Consider the following 27,591-nt stretch of genomic DNA (forward strand, 5'->3'; position numbering starts at 1 on the left):
AGTACTGTGTATAAACGAATGGACACTAAATAGACAAATGAATGGAATAAATAAGCAAAATGGGAAAGACCACTGTGATCAAAATAGCAAGAGATAAATCACCAATCGACATAAGTAACGGATGACTGCAGAAAAGATAGAGTCACTATACCTACCTTCTTACCTTCCACATCCACAGAGCTATCAATCAACAAATGAACAAACAGAATTGCTTATAAGGAGGAAAAAGAAGAAAATAGTCATATAATTGTTATATAAATACCTATATAATTTTAACAAACAACTTTAGAATCACCTAAAAAATAAATACACTTGTTATGGTTCATTCCACCAACATACGTCTGTTTTGGATTATCGCGACAACGAATATTTCAGTGTGCAACATAAGAAATACGAAAGTAAATTAATAATTATTCCAATAAACAGCAATGTAATTTGTAATTTATTTTCGTTCTTCATATTTTGCACAATATAATATTCGTTGTCAAAATAATCCAAAACAGACGTATATTCGTGGAAAAGGATATAAATGTGTGACTGATTACATTACAAATAACAAGCTTCTATCATACAAAAAATATCGCACCACCCTCGTATCGTTACCAGCAGGATTAAAACTGTTGACTAAATGCAGAAAGATTTTTAACAGTGTAGATCTACTTATCAATTTTTTATCAACAAAAATCTTTTAACAACGTTTTAATAATCTTTTATCACGGTCCTCGTATAATTAATTAATCAGAAAATATATCTAGAAATAAAAAAAGGGTGAAATTCTCTTATCTAAATTCTCAAAATCTATAGATTATTTAGGTTAGCAGTTATCGGGACGCACTGTATAACTAGAATTTAGCTAAGGTGACTAATTGAGATTATGAATTTCGGCAGGGATTAAAATCGAACAAGGGCAGGAATAAAAGGTGAAGAGCGGTCGTAAAGCACGTTGCACCGAAGGGGTGGAGGAGGAGGTGAAAGCGACAACAGGCATTGTCTGACAGCGACAAGTAGTAGAGAGAGCAGAACATCGGATAAGTAGCGGAGTGTAGAGCACATCGACAAGCATAGTAAGAGAAGTGTAGAAAAGAAGAAGGAAAGACTGGCACTGGCAGGCGGAAAATAGCGTGACGGTGGTCGAGTCGTGTCTGTAGGTGCGAACAGGGTACGCGGTTAGCTGTGTACACGCGGCCGATCCATCACGCGGCCCCATTGGGCGAGACGAGGAGGCGGGGCGAGGCGGTACCAGCGGCTCGCCCTCCGAGGGGAAAAATGCCGCGCGGGAGGGAACGGAAAAAGAAGTAGGGCGCATTTTTAGTGGTGGTGGATCAATCGGTCCGTCGAGGGGAGGCCGCAAAAATGTATCTCAGAAAGAGAGACACAGTCCCCGGAGAAAAGTTGGCTGAACCCCGCCACTCGCGACTATTTTTTACGGATCGCCGCGACTACTGCGCTTGTGTTGTGTGATCGCGACAATTTGTCGCCGTTAAAAGAATTCCGTGACATCAGTAGTAGCGTTCTGTCGGTTGCAAAAACAGGACTCGTTAGAGACGCTCTGACCACAGAAGAGGCCCCCTCCCGCCTCCCTCCCCACTCCGCTCCACCCACTGGGCACATTCGCAAAAATCGCGGGTAGCCAGAAAGAAGTGCACGGCCAACTACGACCGCAATTGTCACCTGGACGTTTCGTCCGCTACCGAATTTTTACGCTCTTCGGCCACGTGGCTTGTGACAAGTGCAAAACATTATCGCATAGTGATATCGTGCGGGTGTGCTGGAAGCCATGCTTCCCTTGGCGACGACTCAGTGAGTGCAGCAGCGACTGGGACACACCATGTCCCAGTTTGGCTTCCGAGCATCACCCAATACTCAGGTACCGTACCGTTAAACTTAGTACCCTATCACTTATTCAAACAAGGATAATTCTACAGCGGTCCTGCGCTGTTCGCCGACACAACATCCTTACGAGATGTTACTACCCCCTTGTGTCCTATATCTAACCACTTACAAGTTTCTCTTGTGCCGGAAATCCCCACCGACATTACTCAGCATGGCTTTAGAGACAATTTGTGAGAGCAAAACTTCATTCACCGTTTGTAATTACCAAACTAATTATTTTAACATCCGTTTTCTTGCTATAACACATTTAAATATCATTTTGAGAAATTTTTGATACAATCACCTTAAAATAAACAAAACTTTTAACAGTAATTTCACTAACTTTGTCTCAAACATTCAATCCATTGTTTTTAATGGATGTTTATCACTATTTTCAAAATCATTTTATTTTTATTCCTTAAATCAACAACAAATCCCTTTTGAAAATCCTACCAAACTTGATGTTAGTGATAAATTTGTAGTGTTTTTGAATAAAGGAATAAATATGATTGGGGTTTGAAGTCGCCTGGGACTCCATGGTCTCCTCTTTGTCTGTCAGCTTTGTCATACCTAAGAGTCTCATCTGAGACTCTTTAAGATATTTTGTGTTTGTTGTTAAGTTTTTGAATAGTCAAATATGACATGTCTCACGTTCATAAAACTGGTGTAGCTAATGCTGATCCTTTTGTAACTAGCTATTCATCAAATAATGTCTAGATCATAACCTAATAAATGATACAGGATTAATTCAGTGCTTATCTCAGGAGAAATTCTGAATGTGGAAATCGAAACACCAAAAATAAACTTATTTTGAAATAAAATTGTGGCTTATTCCAACAAGCTTACTACGATGCCACAAAAAAATAGCTTCAGAACAATATTGAGATAAACAGTCGTGTTAATTTGTTTCCTTTTTTCATTCCATGTTTTCTAGTAGTTTTACCGTTTTCAGTCTTTTTAGATGAAGAATTTTGAATACTCTCTAGAACTCCAATATAAGCATATAAAATGATTTGAAAAGTTATCCAAAGAGATGTGGACGTGAAGACAGTCCTTTTTTTATTGTTTTTATTATCTCACTAGTTTTCAGTTTTTAAAATGCATATTGTGGTTATTTATAATTATGTATTATCATGTGAAGTATACTATTTGGAATTGTCAGTCGAGAGTGCTAGTCTTAAAAGCATTTGGTTTACATTCTTAGAAGCATTTTTTTTACATAGGTCAGCGTGTATTATATTTTTTTATACATATTCTGGGGTAGTTTTAGATTCGCGCCAACCAGCACAAAAGTAAATTCTTTCCTGGTACAATATTCAATAGTTAATCAATTTTGCAAAGAAACTAGAGTCGAGTTATATTTAGAGTCCAGTTTAGAGTCCATAGAGTCGAGTTATATTTCTCCATTCCACTGATTTATTTTAGATAAATTTGTTTATAATCACACTTTGTTTATCTTTCTATTAAAATAAAAATGTAGGCAAAATAAAAAAACTAGTCAGCCTAATGTAGGTACCACCAATTTTATGCTCTTGATGGAACATTCTAGAACCAGCAGCAATATTTGTACAGTGTTAACCGTCAGTCTTTATATAAGTAATAAGTTTTCCATATTTGTTCCACCTTTATTAAATGTCTTTTTATTATAGGAAGTAGGTATATTGTGATATATTATGTACATAAAGTACACATCACATGTTCTTTCTTCAGTCACTCAATTAACATTAATTTTAATTACTTGTATATTTCGCTAAAATTAGTACCTATACTATAAAAATTCTGTTTTCCTTAATTTAATATAATCTTTACATGTTCGGAATGGGTTCTTTTTGCTTTTTATTTAATTTTGCTATCCAATTACATTATTCTTTCATGATTAAGACAGTATCCATTTTTTTTTGTTCAATCAAACTTTTTGTCCAATCTTGTTTTAGCTCATTCATCTCTATTTGTGTCTTTTTCTTAGCTGCACTTGTTTTAAATGTTCAGATTCATTTTCATTATTTTATTTTAATTTGCTTATCACATTTGTATGTGCCTATCTTAAAAGATTTTTTTTTCGAGTTTATTTTACCAATTTACCCCCAATATTATCATGTTCATGTTTAAACTCTTTTTATAGTTTCTATATTTAAAATTCTTAACACCTTATAAGTGGAGTTACTACTTCATTGGACTATGTTTTTTAGTCACTTATATTCATATTCTATTCTCCAGTTAGGTTCTTCTTTTTTGTTTCTAATTTGAACATGTTGTTTTCTATTATTTAGCTCGTTATCTATTCTTCTTCTTCTTAAAGTGCCTTCTCCTCAATGGAGGTTGACTACTACAATTTCAAATTCTTGTCCGTCTTCAGCTGTTCAAAATTTAGCCTTGTCCATTGTCGGATGTTTCTGAGCCACGCCACGATAATCTTTTATGTTGTTCATCTTCTTTGTTATTTGGTCCTTTGCAATAAGTAGGTACTTCTAATTCAAGGGGCAATATATTTCAATAATAACTTTACTTAAAATATTTCTGTATTGGTATTTTTGACCAGTACCAATGGCAAAAGTTGAGTCTTTTAATTTCTAATTAATATTAGTTAAAGAAAACCCGTGGCTTTGCCATTCTAATTCAAAAACAAATACCTAGTCTTTTTTCTTATCTCTGCCAATGTGCCAATACCTCCCAGTCTTGGGTCTTGGAATTTACAATAAGGATTATAGAAAGATAATAAGTCGCCTCAATTGTTTTCCTGACTAAATTGTAAAAAAGCTTTGATATTCTCATTTATCTTCAAATTAAGGTAATTTCTTTTTTCTGATTTTTTTATGGTTTCCTTCTTTGTGTTTATACATTTGTACACTTTTATGAGAACTAACAATAGATTATTTCTCAAATAGTTTCACACTTTCTGTTATGTTTGTAGTTAAATTGCACAATCCTAAAAATAACATTCATTTAAAGCTAATTAAGCAAATTAAATAAATTAAAAGTTTATATTGCAAATAAAAATCTTATATATGTACTCATAATTTTTTATAATACCAGAATATTAACACCTTGGAAGAAAGACAGCAATTTAAATCATTATTACAATTGTAAAAACAACTTTATTTCTTTTTTATTGTATATAATTGTACTCTAGCCTAGCACATTAAATGGCAGTGTTCTGGGAAGAAACATTTCGCAAAACCTTTGTACTTCTAATTAACTCTCAAAAATAAACCTATTTTGAAAATTATAAATCTCAAATGTATTGTTTGTAGAAGATATTTCGTACCGGATTGAGATGTTTTGTAATCAACATTATCTAAGTCTCCTGTTGTTTGGTGGTTAAAATTAAATCTTACATTTCTATTGTCCTTAGGAAGCAATAGGAGTTTCTCTATGGGCTGCTCGCAATTAACAAAAGAGAGAGACAGTGGAAGATGACTGTTTTTTTTTGACATGAGGTAGAGATAAGATAGCATTATTTTCGATCTTAATAATGACCATAGAAAGTTCTTCATCATTTTAGTGAGTAGGAAAGTAATACCTAGCTTTCAAAAGAGTGGAAAGTTCATTCCAATTGGATATCGTATTACGACTGGATCAAATCCAAACTAAAGCACTAGCGGAAAATAATTCCACAACAGAACAGACAAGAATATCTTCAGAAATATGAGATTCAGCTAAATAGAAGGTTGTTAGGGCAGTATTTTGTCATCCAAATGTCCTTTTAACAAGATACAATTTGCAAAAGCTTCATTTTTATATTCTTTAGAGTGGACAGGGAGTCTAGAAAATATTGTGTAGTGGAAAATAGTTTTAAAAGTAGGTACACCCGAGACCCATACGTTTGACATAGAATTCCTAGAGTCATTACAGCGGCTTAAGACTGAGTTCTAGGAAGCCGTAATTGAATTTTAAAATTTTCTGTAACGCACAGTAGAAAATGGTTTTCTGTAGAAACAAAAATGTTATTTTAGCCGATAGTACATGTGTCAAAGCTAACCAGTCACTGCTTCCATTTTATTTCCAATGATATAAACGACATAATTCTTGAACACACTAATGACGAAATTACCAGACTATGTACCAAGTATGCTAAATCCGAATCATGGGTATCACATGTTTCGAAAAATGAACTAATGGCATTGTTTGCAATGTTGATCCTCTCTGCAGTGAAGAAAGATAATCTTATTCTTAATGTCAAACGTATGCTTAATCCTACTCTTTCTGGTTCATTCTATAGATCCTGTTCCTAATTATCTTAGGTTTGACTATAAAGAAAGTATAGAGGAGAGAAAGAAAAATGATCCTTTTGCACATACATGTAGGTGAAATATCTATGGCAAATATTCATTGAGACTTGCAGAACGTCATATAAACCATCATCTTATGTTATATACGAGCAATTTCTTGGTTTCCGTGGCAGATGTTTACTTAAGATGTTTATAAAGATTGTTATGGTTTGCAACTCTTCATTAAAGTACCTAGTTGACGTTTGTCTATATTTAGGAGAAGGAACGAAAACAGGAGGTCTACCAGTAGCGATTTTTTTTTTGTAAAACAACTAAGAAAAATTCTTTAAGTACGGCAGCAATCGACATAGTATAACTATGGACAATTGGTTCACTTCGGTTGGTCTTGCTGATGAGCTGCTGAAAGAACCAGACAAATTTAAGTAGGTACTATGTTTAACAATAACAAAAAAAAAGTAGAAAAAGATACCTCCAGAACTTTTAGAAACGCAGGGAGAAATCCTAAAACTTCAATGTTTTGTTAATTAAGGCAAGGGTAAACGTTGGCGTTTTACATGCCAAAAATGATAAATGCGTTTTACTGCTATTATTGCACTGCATAAAGTGGCGGACATTTCTAAAGAGAATGTTAAACCGGCAATAATTTTAAACTATAATAAAACCAAAGAGGGTTGACAGTTTGATCAATTTTCTTCTAATATGAGTTGTAGCCGAAAAAATAGAAGATGGCCGTTATGCGTTTAAATGATAAACTTATGATAAACTCTAATAGTACAAATTCACATATTGTATATTACTACAATACAATTAAGAGTGGCAAGAAACCTTTGTCATGGCAAAATATAGTATTGATTTAGCCCTTCTTCTTAAGGTGCCTTCTCCATTACTGAAGGTTGGCTATAACTACAGCAAATTGCTCTCTATCTTGAAATCTGTATACGTTCTTCAGTTGTCACCTAAACTCTGCCATGTAAGGTTCTACCACAGTATATACAGGTTCCACAGTAAAACCACTCCTCTGTCGGCGCTTTGATTTCAAGAAGTAATACCGGCAGTACGCAATTGGTAATTCACCATTGGTGGATGCGGGTTTTCCCTGTTAAAATCCGTACGTTTCTATGCGACTAGCAATGCGAGAGTGGGGCAAAAGCGACTAAGAACATTGCGCGGTTGCCATGCGCGACTACAGATTTTACTTCCAATTTTTCGGAGAGTGGTTCTACTGTCCCTCTTTATACTGTGGTTCTACCTACAATTTTCCAACCAATATGGTTGATGTCATGTGATGCCAGGGGTTAATCCGGAAATATTTTTAACATCCTTCAAAATCAGATAACATAATGTATCCCCAACTGTTTAAAATCAATTTAAGGGTTTTTATCCGTACATTTTGGTGGCTTAAAGCATGTAAACCTGTGATAACACTGATGATGGAATATTGATTCCGAAAACGTTTTGTGATACAGCCCTTTTTAGGGATTTTAAATACATATACCTTTTACAAAATAAGGTTTTTATTTTTTATTTTTTGTGATTTATGGTATACAGCCAGTACAGGAATTTTTCCTTGTGATATTTTTAATTCCAGAAGATCTTTTTGTTGTTGCTTCGGTTATTGGACGGACGTCCATCGGGATAAAGATAATCTAGATCTAGGTGAAGTATTTCCCTGGATGTCCTATTTTTGACATCTATTGACTAAAAGAGAACATCATTTAGTTCATATAAATATAAATACAGCATTATTGCTGTATTTTTGTAGTAAATTGTAAAAGGATTTGTTTTCTTGTATTGCAATTGTATTTAATGGAGGGTTAGATTGTGTGATACGTACCCTTGATTAGCAGTTCCGGTCTATCCTACAAAGGTTAGCCAACTCTTGCATTCTTTTACGTATTAATGTATTGAACAATTTTGGTCTATACCACAACTTCGTGGGTTAGCCCATTCGTGTTTTCAAATTTTTGTTATTTTCTATAATGAAAAATCACCTTACTGGAGAGATTTATGTTATAATATACGGAAATGTTGGTTAGACCGGTTTTGCTTTAAAACTTTGGGCCGTTAGAAGTGATTGCAATTTATAACTCAAATATCAACAAAATGTTGGTTAGCCCACTCTTGCTCTCATAGTCTCAATTACATTGTTGTCTACATAAACAATAAATCACCAAGATATATCATATCAAATAATAATGAAATTAAATGGTCAAATTTTGATCTCATTTTGCTGGACCGAAATTAATGTAGAAAAAGCTCACGTAGAAAAACCAACTGCTACAAATGAAAATACATTAGTTATCGGTAAAAGATCTAAAAGTAATTTGACGTAAAATATAAATATGAATTATGGGACTATACTTGCTATACATACTCAATTCATCAGTATAGATCAAATTTATACATATGTTTCATCTATATTATTTGTCATCATTGTTTATATATGTTATATGTACATATAAAGAATGGTGACAACTGTACTTTGGTAATTTCAAATCAGACATTGAATGACATGGCTACAAAATTGTGTCGTTATCAATTTTACACAATATATCTAGATTCTAGAACCTTAATAATTGGATTAACTGGACTCTTTGCACATCCGGCTTATGGAACACTCGCTTAGCCTGAGACTAAGCTCACAGCTTAGAGCTGATAGGAATTTTTGCTTTTATGTCTTAACCAGGTCTTAACTCTTAACCATTTAAATCATGATGACGCCTAAATACGTCATACCGTTACTACTATCAGATGCGCATGACGGCTTCAGGCGTCATATGCAGATATGCACAACATTCGTTTAGAGCTTAGTATTTATTTGACTTTGACTGAAACGCAGGCGCGGATCCAAGGGGGGGTCAATGGGGTCAATTGCCCCCTCCTTGAGACTTCGCTTGGTGTCGCCTTTTTTTAAGAAAGAGATAATTACGATTGAAAATAAATAGTGAGTATTGTGTCCTGTTGATAATTGAATAACGGAATGAAACATAAAACAGAATTCCTTCTCCAAAGTAAGTGTTCTCGGTCTTACTGTATGATGTCGAGTCTTGGACTGTGAATAAAATCGATCTACTTATCTAAATTGCATTGAGGCTTTCGAAATATGGTTCTATAAAAGAATTTTAAAAGTATCTTGGGCGAAGAAGATTCAAAACTCCACAATACTAGAACGTCTCAGCAAGACTACTGAGATTATAGAAGGCATCAAGAATAGAGAAGTGGAGTATATTGGACATGTAATGAGAATTTTCAAATATAGGTTGCTACAAAATATTATGCAAGTGATAATAGAAGGCAAACACAGTCCAGGACGAAAAAGCACTTCGTGGTTGATTTAGAGTGGCAGTAAATAAAATTAAGATAGCTATGATAGTAACCAACGTTCTGAAAGAACATGGTACATGAAGAAAAATAAAGTAACAGAACATACCGAAAAAGAATCCTGCGTACGCGAGTGACGAGAAAATTATTATTTCATTGCCCCCTCCTTGCAAGGTTGCTGGATCCGCCGTTGCTGAAACGAGTTGTCTGTCTATTGAGTACGTAGATAAAAGTGTTTTTATAAAGTCAGTTTAGATTCATATTATGTACGAAGTACTTCCATGGCCATCTCGACCACAACACTACAATGTAAATGCAGCGAAAAATCCAGTCAGCACTTATGTCATGTCGCGTTAGGCATATTTCGTCAGCAATGAAAGTAGCATTCCGGCAAGCCATTATGATGAGGAGGAGGAGTCAACCTTCGATTTTTTACATTCCATCGTCCTATGCCGTCTTAGTTTTGAAGGCTTACGTTTTGCTGACAAGATCTTGTAGAAGTGACCTGTCGGATCAATGTACATCATTCTAAAACTTGTACTTTCTCGAACGCAAAAAACTTATTTTTAAAGCCTTCAGAAGCATTTTTCTCCAGATTTTATCCTATTAGGCAAGCCGCACACCAAAGAAACATGAAACGAAAAACATGAAACATGGAACGAAAAACATGTTTCATGAAACTAAAACACTGCTAAACAAATCTCAAAGTCCGCCTACCAATGGAACGAGTGTGATTCATGCTCATGACACATTTTTATTTTCGGGAGAGTTCCATAATGGCCGGACGTATATTTGTTTAGCACTGTTTTACTTCCATGAAACGTAATTTACGTTTCATGTTTCTTTGATGTGCGGCCTGCCTAATAATACGTAATCAAATCGGATCTTCGTCTGGCAATTGTTTACGTCTTCTCGTTTTTGAGTCTCTTTTTTTCATGAGTGGCAGTCACAAACTATTTGGTAACCAAATATTTAAGTATACCAAATAACGCTTGTTCCAGAGTTTCATGTATAGATTTTTAAGGTCTACATTGTTGACCACATGTTTTAGTCTAGTTTATATTTTAACAAACTATCAGTAGATGCTGTTCTGAAGAAGAGGACCGCACACGTTGTTGTATTCTTTACTTTTGTGCATCTGTTTATTTTCAGGGTCTCCATATCTGTACTCATTGATGACTCATAAAAATCAGTCTAATGTTCTTTTAAAATAAGATACGGTTATATGCTCGAATATATAAGTTTAAATAAAAAGTAGATATCGAGCTGAGTTCTTTATTAAGTCTTGTCCAAGTACTTTCGCTCTCTGAGCATCTTCAGGGACACTTCCTTAAAAAATAGGAGGCTATTCAGCACATCCATATTCAATTATACAAATGACATATACTCACTAGACTACTAGACTAAATGACAAACAGTTTAAAATAATTATTCTGGTGGCTACATAATGGGCAATGGCAGAAGACAGAATGGTACCCGTTCATTCTAATATAAGAGTTGATAGTTGATGTACCTGTCCTGAATCCTGCTTATTTTTTGGGATTCTCTATCTTTGTCTTTATTTTCTATCCTACCTTTAATCAGTTTTCCGTATAATTTACTGACTGAATTGTTCACAGAGATGCCTACTATCGCCCCTTCTGCCTTTCTTGTGTATGGTAAATATGAATGGTGTCTTCCATCCTTCTTGGACTTCACTTCGTTAATGCTTTGGACAAGTTTGGCTAGGCTTTCAGATAATTTTGCTGTGCCGAATTTCATTAGTTCAGCAGGGACGTTTCCTGCACTAGGTGCCTTGTTATTTTTTAATGATTTAAATATCTCTTACTATTCGTATATAGGTGAGGCTAGTAGGCTAGGATAAGTGATATGTATATTACGGGTTTCGTTGTTATCTTTGAAGCCTGTCCTGTCTCCATTTTTATCCAACCTTTTGTTTCTTCTGAAAAGAAGTCTTATCTTTTTCAGTAATTTTTAGAAATCATAGAATATGATTTATTGGTAATTTTACGTAAAGAAATTGATCTTCTTTTTTTAAACGAATGTTTAATTTAGTATCAACTATATTTGTATTATCTAGGCCCACACATCGCTCATCTGGAAGAAAAGTGTCCCAACTCAAAACAACTTTTTTCGGGGGAGACAAAAGTATATTTTTTAGATCTTAATTTAACTGTAAATTTTAAACAGTTACTGCAACAATTTATAAATTAAAAACAAAGAATATGGATAAGTGAATGTTTCTAATTGTCTAAGAGTCAAAACCAAAAAACTATGATATCTGATTTACCTAAGAAAGAAAAAAGATCAAAATTTTGAGTTATGCAACCTTTCTTTTAAAATACATATTGGTCACTTTTTTTTAAATTAACGAATAATACCTAGGACACTTCTCGAAAAACTGTTTTTGTGATAAATAACGATACGTTCACGTCGCATGTCAGAGCAATTGAAAAGTGTCATTGTTCCGGAATAAAAGTATTCATTTCACGGCCAAAGGAATAACGACACTACCGCCATCTTTCGAAGTTGGAAAAGTAAATGTCTGTGACATTTCCCCGGTAAAAGCATAGAACATTTGGAGTCAATTTATCAAGATAATTGGAATGATGTATTTTTTGAGTGGTGTCGTTAATAATTTATGTCGTTCAGGGGCGTACCAGAGGCCCCCGCAGCATAAAGCCTGCGGGGTGGGGGCCCTAATAGGTCAGGGGCCCCATCTTGTCGTCTTATATATTGTTATATTATTTTACGCATACATACGCTACGCAACGTTTTTAAGCAATGTAGCATTGAAAATGAAGTTGCCCATCAGATAGATGTTATGTCTTGTATTAATAAAATTGTGATATACTCGCTGATAGTAGTGCACGAAGAAAGTTGTTCATCTCATAGAATAATACTATGTAATAATGTCATCAGTTATGAATTTTTGTTCTACTGTTGTCATAAACAGTACATGAATACGCTAATAGCCCAGTAAATGACCGATTTGAAGTGTAATTATCAGCGTCACGACGGATTGGCTTGACAATTTGGATTTAGGTTCTACTTACTCTCCTCTTCAAAGTTGGACTTGTGCCGTTGGTTCCTTTTACTTGGGGAGTGAAAGTCATCCATTCTCGGGGGTGAAAAACATACGTTTAAAATAAGTCCAGATATGGATAAATCGACTAATTATTATTATAAGCAACTTTTATTCTATAGAGTTTCTTTATTTAAGTAAATACTTTTCGAGTGAAATTGTTTATTTTTAAACAAAAAAAAATGTTTTCAGGCGGTTTTTCGCAGATAACTTAAAAAATAAGTATTTTATCGAATTAAATATTATCGAAAAAATATGTTTAGGAAAAATGTAGCTTATAAAAAAAATAAAAAAAACGGTTGTGGCTCATGAAAAATTTTTCTTATTCGTTCAACTACAAATCGAATATTTCAACGTGAAATAACCAAAAAGTGAAGCACTTTTCAGGAAAAACTCATTACAACTTTTGTTTAATGTCTAAAAAATTTTATTTTTATTTTTTATAAAAGTTAAAAATTGGTTTTATAGTAAAAGAAGTTTTTTATTTTGGAAAAATGTCCATTTTTCAAAATAACTTAAAAAGTAATAGTGATACGAAAAATCTCAAACAGTAAAGAAATGTAGGTTTTGCTTTTATAAATATTTTAGTTTTGTTTTGTGTTTCTGTACGATAACAAGTGGTTAAGATATGGCCGTTCAAAATTTGCATACACTCATAATTAGTGACTCGTTCAAGCTCTTGTAACTAGAACCCTTTCAAAAATAAGCACTTCGAACCGGTGAAACTTCAGGTCATATAAAAAAAGTTAAGTAATTTGAAAAGCTGTACTGATTAGTTTAATTTGGGGTGCTAAATGGTGGGAGACTTTCAAGATTTTTTTTTACCAAAAAAGGGGTTAACTTTATTTTGAGTGGAACTCACTTAGTTTTGTTGCTAGAAATTTTTATAAAAAATAAAAATAAAGCTCTTTTTAAACACTTTAATAAAGTTTTAATGAGTTTTCCCCGAAAAGTGCTTCATTTTTTGGTTATTTCACGTTGAAATTTTGATTTGGAATTTGACGAATAAGAACAATTTTTCATGAGCTACAACTTTGCTTTTACTGAAAGCCGCCTGAAAAGGTGTTTTTTTTTTGTTGAACAGTAAACATTTTCACTCGCAAATAACTCGAAATGTATTGACTTGACTATTTTGGTGCTGACACTGAAAATTACACGCTATGGCCGTATTTTACTGGGCTATAACAAATATAAGTTTTTTAAACTTATATTTGTATTATAGAATTTTTTAAAGAACGCCCCATTTCCAATTCTTGGGGGAGGCCCCGACGGAGTTTGTTACGCCACTGATGTCGTTAGTTTATGCTTAGTATTTTTATTCTCGGAAAACATTAAAATAATGTTAGCTTTGGTGCTTTGGACAAAGAAATAACTTTTAAAGTGACATTTATCGGTCACTTAGTTTTTAACCTATTGTATCAAGTAGGTACCTGGAGTAATTATCTAGTAAGTGAATAAAACTCAAAGCTCTAATTCTCCGAAATGATTTTAAATTTGGATAATTTTAGTGATAAAAAAACTATAGGTCAAAGTAATGATTACCAGATGCAGTTCTAACAAACGTCACAGGATATTGGTTGTCAAAATGCCGATTTAAGACCTCGCATAACCAATAAGGAAGTTGAATAAATCAAAGGGGGTTTACATAACAATAAAATTAATTCGTGCATTAATTATTTATTAATTTCCATTAAGTAATTCATTAGTTAATAATTTCAAGGCAATGCACTTAAATATAATAATAAAAATCGTATCTCTACATATACATCACGGAATCGCTAATCTCAAAAATAAAATGATTGTTTCAAAATATGGGCTTATGAAAAAATTTTTTTGTGAAATATTTTAAAAAAATTATCATTTATTTTATGTTTTAATGTTATTGAACTAGTTAACTAGGTACTTAATACATATTATAATGGAACGTGAAATAACAAAACAAATATATTATAAACTTTTTAAGACAAGAAAATGAAAATATTTTTCATTCACACGCATAAGTTAGCTGCTTTAGTTTGGCGGATAAATTCCTATTTGTTAACTTCTCAGTCACTATTTCGACCACCGTAACAGGACCCTGGAGATACATGAACTGGGCGTATTAATCCTCATTCGAATTTCTGTAGAAAGGCTTGTATCGACTAATCTTCTTCTAAACTAGTATGTTACTAAATAGTATGAGTATGAGGAGCTTTTGAGAAATTATTGCAATCAAGATTTATCGCAGAGTATATTATACGTATTTATAGAAGCAATAACGATACATACTTATAAAATACTGTGTTTGGCCATGTACAGTCCCTGGCCATATTATTATGACCACCTATGAATTTTTACAAAAATTAACTATTCCTCTAAGTACATACATTTTGTTTAAAATATGATTTTTAAATGTACCTAATTTTGTTATGTAATGTTCATGTTATACGTTAACTATAATATATTTAGTAATAAACACTAATAAAACATTTGAAAATATTACATATTTATATATTTTTAAATATTTCGTTGAGCTCCTGACTTTAATCCCATAGGAAATGTTTGGGAGCTTTTACAACGAGAAATTTCCAATGGAAAGGTCACCAACAAAAATGTTTTGATTGAAGAACTAATATATCAATGGAACCCCAATGACAAATTGAAGCAAAGTGAATTTAACTGCATTCAAAGTGTGCCAAGACGGGTACTAGCGGTAAGAAAAGTTAAAAGGGGCTCAACAAAATATTAAAAAAATACAAATATCTGATATTTGCAAATGGTTTATTGCTGTTTATTGTTAAATGTATTATATTTAGTAATAAACAGCAATAAAACATTTGAAAATATCACATATATATATTTTTTTAATATTGTGTTGAGCCCCCTTTAACTTTGATTACTGCTAGTACCCGTCTTGGCACACTTTTGAATGCAGTTAAATTCACTTTACTGTAATTTGTCATTGTGGTCCCAATGATATATTAGTTTTTCAATCAAAACAATTTTGTTGGTGACCTTTTCATTGGAAATTTCTCGTTTTAAAAGCTACCAAACATTTTCTATGGAATTAGGCCAGAAGTTCAACAATATAGGGTGAGGCAGATAACTGGCCTATTAGAAATATCTCGAGAACTAAAGGCAACATAATCATGAAAATTTGAGTGAAGGGGTTTTGAAGGATGATCTATTAAATGAAAATACGTTTATCTCTTTGCAACTTCCGGTTATACCGGAAGTTGCTTATAACTTCGTTTTTTTAAATGGGACACCCTGTATATTTTTACCTTTTTGGATTCTCCTCAATATCTTCTTTCTTAAAATATGAGGTTTTGTAATATTATACAGGGTATTTTAAAAGATATTTACGTTTTTTTATTAATTTCGTAGCAATATTCACACCCTGTAGAATTTTAATAGTTTGACATTAAAAACTCTGCTTACATTCAAGTGATTTTTACTATAGTCTACTATTGTTAATAATCAATAGTATAGCTAATGTTGAAATTTTAGTATACAGGGTTGGTCGAAACTCGGAATGAATATTTTCTGAGTTTTCGTAAATGGAACACCCTGTATTTTAGTATTGTAATGAAATGATATTTCATGGTACTTTTTTATTTTATAAGTATTCCCTATACCTAATTGCTTTAATTTGTGAGTTATTGGTGATTCAAGCTAAACATTAATTGCAACAAAAAATACGTAAAATTTTATTAGGTTGGCCGTGAAAAAATTCAATAACAAATAATTTTTCAAAAATAAATACATATTAATCCAGACTGATTCCTAAAATTACCAATAATGGTTTAGCTATCAAAATACCTACGTAGTTAAGATTGTTGGTGCGATTAACAATTAAGCACAAATTAAAGCAGTTAGGTATAGGGAATGCTTAAGAAATAAAAAAGTACCATAAAATATCATTTCATTACAATACTAAAATACAGGGTGTTCCATTTAAGAAAACTCAGAAAATACTCATTCCGATTTTCGACCAACCCTGTATACTAAAATTAAAAATTTAGCTAAACTAATGATACTTAACAATAGTAGACTATATTAAAAATCATTTGAAAGTAAGTAGAGTTTTGGATGTCAAACTACTACAATTCTACAGGGTGTGAATATTGCTACGAAATTAATAAGTAAACGTAATTATCTTTTAAAATACCCTGTATAACACTACAAAACCTCATATTTTAAGAAAGAAGACATTGAAGAGAATCCAAAAATGTAAACATATACAGGGTGTCCCATTAAAAAAAACGAAGTTAGATGCAACTTCTGGTATAACCGGAAGTAGCAAATAGATGAAAATATTTTCATTAAATAGATGACTCTTCAAAACCCCTTAATTAAAATTTTCATGATTCTGTTGCCTTTAGTTCTCGAGATATTTCTAATAGGCCCTTTATCTGCCTCACCCTGTATATTAAAAAATATATAAATATGTAATATTTTCAAATTTGTTATTGGTGTTTATTATTAAATATTATAGTTAATGTATAACATTAACATTACATAACAAAATTAAATTTAAAAATCATATTTTTTAATCAAAATGTACCTTGTGGAATAGTTGATTTTTTTAAACATTCATAGGTGGTCAGTCATAATAATATGGCCAGGGACTGTATGTGCACAAAGAACTGCTCAAATATTTATTGAATTTTTCAAATTTTCGGATTTACTGTCAAAAATTTCATAGCGTCATAGTGGTGGATAGCTGACACAAGTAATAAGCGCCTTATTTCATTTTGAATAGTAAAAAATAGCTATTTGTATAACAAGGGAGGAAAGTGCTACTTTTCCTCTCGAGAATGAAGTAATCATTCAAGGAAGGAAAAGGCACTTTACTCCCATTATAGGGCTTTTCATCGATTGTCATTTGTTTCGAGCTTCTGTCATGTGTCACATAATATTACTATATCTCCGTCATACGTCTTTGGTTTGTATCATTGTATATACCAATAACGTATGACGTAGATATATATATATATATATATATATATATATATATATATATATAGTGGCTAAACACCCCTTTAGGGGTTACGCCGCTTACGCTCTCTAGATCTATGTTTTGAGGTAGATCAGTCCTCATGTTCGTTATTTAATTTTCTCTGTTATTTTTCTCCACTCTTTCCTGTCTCTGGTTTTCCCTTTCCGATGTCGTATGCCCGCATTGTTGAGATCACTTACTACTTCTTGTAACCATGTAGATCTTGGTCTTCCACGTCTTCTTTTGCCAGCTGGTGTCCATTCCAATATTGAGTATATCGTCGTAGTTGATCCGGATCTCCATATGTGTCCTAGCCATTTTGCTCTTTGCTGTTTTATTTTACATACTATATCCTCCTCAATTTCTTCCAGTAATTCAAGGTTCGTTCTTTGTCTAAATTCATTGTCATTTATTTTTATTGGTCCTAATATTGCTCTTAGTATTTTTCTTTCTTGTATTCTAAGGTTTTCCTCTTGTTTTTTTGTCATGCTAAGAGTTTCGGCTGCATACATCATCGTCGGTCGAATTATTGTTTTGTATACTTTCATTTTTGATTTCTTACTCAATAACTTATTTTTAAGTAATTTTTTATTTGCATGGAAGCTCTTATTTGCTGTAATAATCCTTTCTTTGATTTCGGTTTCTATGACGTAGATATAGTAATATGTATTATGTGACACATGACAGAAGCTCGAAACAAATGACTGTGAATGAAAATATTCTATGATCCATATTGATTCATATGATTTTTCCACCTTCCTCAAACAACAAGTCATTTTTTTATTTTTAAAAAAATTATTTATGTAACTAACAAAATTTATTAGAGAATTAAAACTAACAAGTAGGTACAGTAGAACTGTCAACTGTCAAATATACGTCAAATTATTAATGTAAACATTGTTAAACCAAAATAACAATTTACTACTGTTTTTTACGATTCTGCAAAATACATTGTGTTCTACAAATAAACGTTAAAAGGTATAGATACTTACGTAATAGATAATAGAATATTGTATAGGGCGTCAATAAGTTTTTTCATTAATGACATATCATGACGTCACTTTCACTTTTGCTCCCTAGGGAGGATAAGTACGACTTTGTTCCCTACACTCAGGTCAGGAAAAGTATACTTTCGGTAGAGATAGGTGGAAAAATGTTTTTTAGTAGACCCATACACGTTTACATCTTCCTCTAAAGCTACAAAACATTTCATCAATGCAGAAACAGAAACTACTATCAATATGAACTATAATAGGTACGTGGGGATTCTGAATTAAGGGACAATTGCATGGCGTTATCTTGACCATTATGACGAGCTTATTAAGGGTACCATTAATTTGCAACTGGTTTGGTAGTACATATCGCTAAACACATTCGCTGCTGACTTTTTTCGAGAGTTGTTACCCAGAAGAGCTGGTTCAATCATCCATTCATTAAGCATTACAATACCTACCCTAGGGGTTATAGCTAACGCCATGGAGTTCAAAATGTCTCTTCTGCGTCATCTTCTTCTATTTCATTACTCTTCTACCTCATTTTATAGCTTGCTGTGTGTCTTTGCTGATGTCTTGATCAGTGGTGTCATGGCAAAATTAGCAGTGCCGGAACGCACTGCTAATTTTTGTTTACAAAACCTAAATTCTCTATTTATTTTTTTTCTTTTCTTAACCAGTGCCGGAACGGCGTTCCCGCGCGTTCCCGCACCATGACACCACTGGTCTTGATTCTTTTCCATTTCTTCCTGTCCTTGCACTGAACTTTCCAATCTTTAACATTCATTGCTCTTATATCTTCTTCTACATCATCCAGCCATCTTCTTCTAGGTCTTCCTCTACACCTGGGCCATAGTGGCGTTAGTTAATTATCCTTCTCAACATAGGTGAGTGTGAGCGTCTCTGTATAATATGTTCTATCCATTCTAAGCGAAGAGATTTTATACTACAGTAATTTACTTTCGAACTTCTTATTCTGTGCACTAGAATGGACCATTGGCTGTCAAGTGTCTAACGATAATCCAAAACATTCGCAAATTCGTGAAATATACAAAGAGAAAACCCAATCGATGGTAATATCCAGGAACCCAATTAGATGTAAATTAGTAGTGGACGACCATATAATCGAACAGGTAATGGATTGCAGATACTTAGGTGTGGAAATATCTAGCGACAGGCATCTGTGGCAAGAATCAAAACAGCAGGCAACGAAAGCAGCGAGAATATCTGGTTTCCTGAGGGATATAATCTGGCGGAATAAATGTATGAGCACCGAAAGCAAAGTCCGCATTTATAAGACATGTGTTAGACCCGTACTGACATACGCAGCTGAGACAAGGGCCGAGACAACAAAGACCAAACAAATAATGAGAACAACAGAGATGAAAACCTTAAGATCCATAAGAGGTATCACACTCAGAGATAGAATACGAAACGAAGACACATTGAGAGAGCTAGGCGTTCAAGACGTAGTGAGATGGACAAGAGCGCGACGACGCATGTGGAGAGACCACGTAGATCGGATGGACCCTGAACGTATGGCGCATTGAGCGAAAACACAGAAGCCCAACACCAAGCGACCCATAGGAAGACCCAAAAAACGATGGTACGAGAGTTGGAGCTCTGGATCGCAGCAAAGACTGTAACAGAAGAAACAGGACATAATCCTATTACAAGAAGAAGAAGTGAAATATACTTTCTTCTTCTACTTAAAATGTCTATCCGTTCCGGATGTTGGCGATTATCATGGCTATCTTGACTTTGTTTACCGCAGCGCGGAACAGTTCAGTTGGAGTCGTGTTGTACCACTTTCGTAAATTTTGAAGCCAGGAAATGCGTCTTCTTCCCGGTCCTCTTTTACCATTTATCTTCCTTTTGACAATCAGTTGGGGAAGGTCGTAACGTTCTTGATTTCTCATTACATGTCCTAGATATTCTAATTTTTTTGGTTTTGATGGTTATGAGAATTTCACACTCTTTTCTCATTCTACGCAGGACTTCCACATAAGTAATTTGGTCAACCCAGGATATACGTAAGATGCGCCTATAACACCACATTTCGAAAGTTTCGAGCCGATTTATAGATGCAGCAGTTAGTGTCCACGCTTCCATTCCGTAGAGCAGAACTGTGAATATGTAGTATTTCAACAAACGGTAATTTGTTTTTAATGATATGTCCTGATTGTTGAAAATGTCTCATTCTATAACGTATGCTGCTTTCGCTTTTATTATTCGCTGTTTAATTTCTGTTGAGTGGTCCCATTGGCTATTTAAATTCGTGCCCAGATTTAAAATATACTTTACTGAACAGTTTTCATTTTAGAACATCTGAGTATTGTATATAGACCAGGACTAATCTGTAAAAAAAACGTGTATTTTTGGATATGAGAGGTGGCATTCGGATTTTTGCAGATAAAGTTAAATTCGGATTTAAGTCAGATTTAAAAATTTAGAAAAACATCGATTTTTTTCTGCTTTCTTTGCTTATAACTTAAAACGGTTCGTTTTGGAACAAAGTCGTACAGAAATAAAATAAAGATAATTGAATTTTGTATGACATACGACTGGTGAAAAATGTCTTAAGTTATAACCTTTTCTGCAATATAGCAATAAAGACAAAATAAGGGGACAAACTACGCCTGTTGTTATTCAATGTTTCTTAACCACTTTGGTGGCACTTAGAACCTTAGTAATTCGCTTAGAGAATTCTTATAACTTACTTAAATGGTCTACCAAATTTCATTAAAATCGACCTAATAGATTTTGCATAATAAATTTGCAATGTAAATGTTTTTAAAAAAGTTAAAATTTTTTAAAATCTTTCTGAACAAAAAGTAGACCATTTAGAAGCTGGCTAATTTTTTTACATATAAAGAGGTGCTCTACCTATCTAATACACTTTACAGAATTAAAATCGGATTATTTAAGGGGCCTCAGCAATGGTTTAAAATTATAAACAATTTTTTGGCTTATAAACAAATAGCTTTGTTTAATAATAAAAAAATTAATTTTAGCAATGCAAATAATTAAAACCAATATAATTTGACTTAAACTTTCAAATGCTGTCAGCAGAATTGCTATTTTATTTTTTAATCAAAAGTTATTCTCGTTCAAAAATTGCAATTTTTCGATTTTTTGAATGTTCCATTGCGTTTATCTCGAAAACTATGCATCCTACGAAAAAACTTGTAAGAACATTATTTGCTTAGAATTACCCAAGAAATACAAAAAAAATGTTTTATTTTGTGAAAAATCGATGTTATGTAATTCCTCAAGTTCTTTGTTTATAACAATCTTATCGACATCCGGATCAACTGTTACCCAAAAAATTCGTGTTTTACGGATCAAAATACATAAAAAAACTTGGGTAAGTCCCTCTAAATTAAGGAGCCCGTAGCACCCCCTCCTGGACACAGCACTAATTTGTTTATAAGCCAAAAAATTTTTTATAACTTTAAAATATTGCTGAGGCTGCTTAAATAATCCGATTTTAATTCTGTAAAGTGCATTAGATAGGTGAAGTGCTTCTTTACATGTAAAAAAATTGACAAATCTTTGTATGTTCTAGTTTTTGTTGTGCAAGATTTTAAAAAATTTTAATTTAAAAAAAAGTTTAGATTGCAAAATCTAGTAAGTCAATTTTAATGAAATTTGGTGGACGGTTTTAGCACATTACAAAAATTCTCTAAGCGAATTAGGAAGGTTCCAAGTGTAACCTAGGTGATGGAAAAACATTGAATAAGGACAGGCTTGTTTTGCCCCCTTATTTTATATTTATTGCTATTTTGCAGCAAGGGTGTTAAATTAAGACATTTTTAACCAATCGTATCTGATAGAAAATTGAATTATCTTTGTTTTATTCCTATGCGACTTTGTTCCAAAATGAATCGTTTTAAAGTTATAAGCAAAGAAAGTAGAAAAAAAAACGAAATTTTTTATTTTTTTTTAATGTTCCGGGCATATTTGAGGAGAAGCATAAGTCAATTATTATTAATGAAGTTATCACCTAACTTTATCCGCAAAAATCCGAATGCCACCTCTCACATCCACCTAAAAACAGATCCTTCCTGGTCTAATAATACTTAACTCTGTATTAAACAACAAGAAAGAGTATTACACTTTAGACATAATCCTCATATTTTAAACCTTCAAATTGATTTCGTTAATTCCTCCTTGAGACAATTAATTTATTGTTATTATCACGTCTAGTAACAACATTTATGGTTCGCGAAATTATTAGGTGCATGTTCTACTATCTACAGTATTTAACAAATACCGTTAAATAGTTCCCTAATGAGTAGACATAAATGTGTTATAGCGTACTTTTAATAAGGAGCAGTTATGTTATAAATGTGGTAGTAGTTAACAGTTACGTTCGGACATTAAAAGGTACATCGTTTGTACATAACCATACCAATTTTATTTACATTAAAACTGAATCTTGTGTTTTATAAGCGGTGCAAGAGGAATGCTTGATTTGTTGTATTCGCCCATAATAGTGTAAATACCTACTGCCTCTATAATTTCCTTATTCAGGTAACTATTATTTTTGATTTTATTTAGACAGTAAGTAATTATCAGTAGTAATAAACGAGAGCTCTAAAATTATCAATTTGTATCCCGAGTGGAACTTTGACAGTTTTAATTTAAATTATGTCAAAGTGTCACGAGGGCAAAACCAATCGGTAATGTTTGAGCTCGAGTGTAATTGGGTAAGATTATTTCATGAATAAAACTGTCTTTTTAAATCATTTTAACTAATATTTTATTGATATCTTCGCCTGAATATTTGCTAAACCTGTTGTTCTCTTGGTCATCAAACCAAATCTCACCAAGGTGTTCTCTTTGACAAGGTGTAAAACAATAATTGACATTAATGTCACTGAATGTTCAATTTTGCGTAGCAACGAAGGCCATCTGACGTAATACTTGACGACGGGAAATTATCAGTAGTAATTGCACAAGAGCTCTAAAATTCTATATTAATTTTAGAGAACGAGTGCAATTTGTTGCGATTATTTCATGAATAAAACTGTTCAAAACCAAAATTTTATTGTAATTTATTTATATAAGTACAAATTAGTACAATTAAACACACAGTTATTATAAATATTTGACGGTTGAAAGTCATCACTTTTATAATTTTTAAAACATTAATTGTCATTAATGTCACTGAATGTATTTTTTCATATTTTTTAAACACACAGTTATTATAAATATTTGACGGTTGAAAGTCATCACTTTTATAATTTTTAAAACATTAATTGTCATTAATGTCACTGAATGTATTTTTTCATAGCAACGAAGGGCATCTGACGTAATATACTTGACGACGGGAAATTATCAAAAATTATCAGTTTAATTTGTATTTCTGTAGCTTTCTATTGGTCATAATCTCCTATGAATGAAATAATCGAAAAAATTACCAACATTATTATCACAAAAGAGTGAGAATAAATTGACAATAGACACGAGAGCCCAGATGGGTCGAGTGACTATTGTCGAATGGAAACAAGTTTGAGAAAAAAATTGGAGCATTATTTTCTTATATTTATTCTTACTATCGTGTGATATTGGACAGATTATTTTTTAATACTTACATAAAAAATTCAAGTCTTTGTATAAAAACATTCAGTGACATTTATCCCAATTAATGTGACACCTTTTTCAACTTGTCAAAGTGAACAGCACAGTTTAGCAAATATTCAGACAAAGATATCAATAAAAAATTAGTTAAAATTATTTTTCTGCAGCCGTCCCGAAAATAAAACTTTCGGTATGATTTATTAAATCGAAAGTACCATTTTACATAACTCGTACCGAAAGTATGTAGCTACTTTCGGGACTAATTTTTTCACTTTCGGGACGCTTTCTTTACTTTCGGGACGATTTTGGGTAGCTAGGTAACGGCTTTGACAATAACATCAACTTTTTATTATGACAACGCTTGTCATTTAAGATTCGTGTGTGTGAAAATGGCCGCAACCAAATTAATATCTCATCAAAAAATAGTAAAAGTACTGACATAACACGTTTAACACTAATTTTAATACTGCCATTTCTGTTAATATTTCTAACAATATCAATGTAAATAATTGTTATAATTGTGTTATTAATATTCATAAGTAGATATTTCTAATGTTGAATTCACGAGAGCAACTTTAAAGTGTTTAATAAAAGTTCATAAGTACATATATCCATATATTCTTTTTAACTTACAAAACGGCTGCAGAAAAAATATTGTACGTAACACGATCCAAAAGTGATTTTACGAGACTCGCAGGATTCCAGGACTCGCCTAGGGCTCGCCCTGGAAACTTCCTACTCGTCTCGTAAAATATCACTATCGGAACTTGTTACGTAAATTACTATTATAAGTACATACAGTTATATTTATGAAATAATCTTACTGAAGTAAACTCGAGCGCTTAAAATTGACGATTTGTGTTGTCCTTGTGACAATTTGACATTAGATGCAGAATTAAAAGTTTATGGTTCATTTTCTTAAAAATGTGATAGTAGTTCTCAAAACTAGGAAACTGGTTGTAATTATACAGAAACATTCTACCTAAAAATTATTCCCACTATAATAATAAGTTAAGTAGAAAATAATTGTATGTTTCTATTGGTTAGAATCTCTATATATATATATTGTTATATTTCTATTTGATATGAAAATTAAAATTTGATAATTATAGACAAAATTCAATTTAATATAAAATATTTTCAATTTTCTCAACCACGGGCATATAAATTTAGAACAACCTGTATACAACAAATTGTTATATTTAATTTTAAGAAGTGATTAAATAAGACTCAAGTGAAATCGTTAATAGGTCATTATCGTTGTTCGCGGAAGGATCGGTCATTAGCCGATGCTAATTAAGACTAAGTGGAAATAGAGAATAGGTCATTAAAATTTGTATATAGTAGAAAGTAATTTTAGAATGGGAATTAACTATTTTCTGTGAAATCCATTAAGCATATTTAGAAAGTTTAAAAATCGGTTTTGAGATACTGCGAATGAGAGTTGGTGGTGGAAGTTTGATTTGTGAATCTGGAAGGGATATTTAGAAAGTAGGGGAATGAATGACAAATAGAGATCAGAATGTTTTGAGCTGTCGAGAAGTGAAGTCGAGTAGTAGACGGTAGTGTACGGAGAGTGAGAAAGCCGGTGTAGTTCCGTGAGTGTGGAGTATCTATCGTAGAACGAGAGGTAGGCCAGGTTGAGAGTAAAAGAACCTCCTTGAGCCAAGAGTTCCCGGTAGCTGATTGCAGTTTCGAAAAAGGTAGAACACAGCATCACGACAGAAGCAGGAAACGAGAGCTATACGAGCTAGTTTCAGAGGAGAACATTACTGGAAGCCAGGACGAGGTTTTGATTGCAGCCAAGGATAGCAGGAAACGGGTTTTGTGTGAAGACATTCTCAGTGCACCAGAAAAAGGTCAGTCTCATTTGTTTGGACATGAATGTATGGGTTTTTCGTAGTAAATACCACATTTAAAATTGAAAAAACATAATCAATAATATCAGAAAAGCTTCATCAAACTTAAATAGAATTGTTGCTGATAAATCATAATAGTTAAATGTTAATAAAAACTTTCAATTTGGAAATCAAAAGGAAATAAGATTCCCATGTATAAATGTTATGTTTAAGAATAATAAGATATAGCAAATATTAAGCAGTGATTGCCATTTAAATAGAATAAACAATATTTTGATTACAATTGTAACCCATATGTGTTATTATTTTACTCTTTTCTTTCCTATCCCGATTAGGAACCATTAACAAATACTTAGAAGCCACGTATGTAAGTAATTAATTTTATAAAAAGCCCTGAGATTGAAAATATATTGATATGTGATCTGGTAAATTAATTAGATTATTATTAATGCATTGATTAAATTAAATGACATATAAAAATATTATCTCATATCAATAATCAAGATCACAACAACTGTCGTCCAACGTGGAGGGCATTGTAAAGTATTTCTAGTGGCAAATTTGAAGGATAGAAAGAGTAAAGCCGGTATTTGAAAATTTATATGCCTGTGGTAAAAAGTGAGATACTTACATTTGATAACATAAAATTTTAGATCTCTTTAGGTACAAATTTTACATAACTGATTTAATATTTTATTTTTACGATATTACATTTGATATATTTATTGACAATTTATAATATTTGGGTGAGAAAAAGTCGTCTTGGTAACATACTAGTAAAATTTCATATTTGGCGGGGACAGTACTTCTTGAAAACAAATGTCTGTGACAAGAAGCCAAAGCAAGGACAACAAAAAACAAAAAGAACATTCAGACCAAGAAGATATTTTAGACACGACAATCATGACATCAGAACAGCAAGAATTATCAGGAATAGATAAACTATTACAACTGATGCAACTCCAGTCACAAAAACTGGATGACAATCAAAGAGAAACAAAACTAGCAATGGATGAAGCGAAAAGGACAATGGATAAAAATCAGGAAGAAACATCAAAGAAAATGGATGAAACACAACAAAAAATGGATGAAACACAACAAAAATTGGATCAAAAAATGGATGAAACACAACAAAAAATGAAACAAGCAATAGAAGAGAACAACAAGAAAATGGAGGAACGCATAGGAAAGTATGAAAAGGAAGTAAAAGGATGTTTGACAACAATGAAAAACGAGATGAAAGAACAAGAAATGAAAATTCAAAATAAAATAAAGGAGATAACGAATTGCCAGAAAAAAGAAATGGAAAGTTTGGAAAACAAGTTGCAAAACGCTATTCAAGCAGACATAGAAGAAGTGGAAAGAAAGATTGCGGAAATCAATACTCAACAAAATGTCGGAGAAAGAAGAGAAATGGTTATACATAGCACAGATGACGTGAAAATAAGGTTTGGCGGGGATGTAAGAAGATTACACCCAGTGCCGTTCATAAATAGCCTGAAAAAGAAAATACAACACATCGGAAATTTCGAAACAGCAAAAGAAACTATCAGAAACCATCTCAAATATGAAGCAAGCCTATGGTTCGATAGTAAAGAAGAAGAATTCGGCAATTGGCAACAATTTGAACAAAAATTTTTGAATTATTTCTGGGGAAAGGTCCAAC

At 32.7% G+C, this 27,591-nt stretch overlaps 1 protein-coding gene across 1 annotated transcript in view; it reads left to right on the plus strand.

The window, feature by feature from the left end:
• The first annotated feature begins 1,246 nt into the window (after positions 1-1,246).
• Positions 1,247-27,591, plus strand: part of LOC114330659 (homeobox protein caupolican) — a 260,203-nt gene continuing 233,858 nt past the window's right edge. Inside the window, exon 1 of the mRNA XM_028280065.2 lies at positions 1,247-1,867. Within this exon, the coding sequence (XP_028135866.1) occupies positions 1,829-1,867 (39 nt within the window). The 5' untranslated portion in view covers positions 1,247-1,828. The remainder of the gene's footprint in view (positions 1,868-27,591) is intronic.

Source organism: Diabrotica virgifera, chromosome 7 (assembly GCF_917563875.1).
Source record: "Diabrotica virgifera virgifera chromosome 7, PGI_DIABVI_V3a".
Taxonomy (NCBI): domain Eukaryota; kingdom Metazoa; phylum Arthropoda; class Insecta; order Coleoptera; family Chrysomelidae; genus Diabrotica; species Diabrotica virgifera.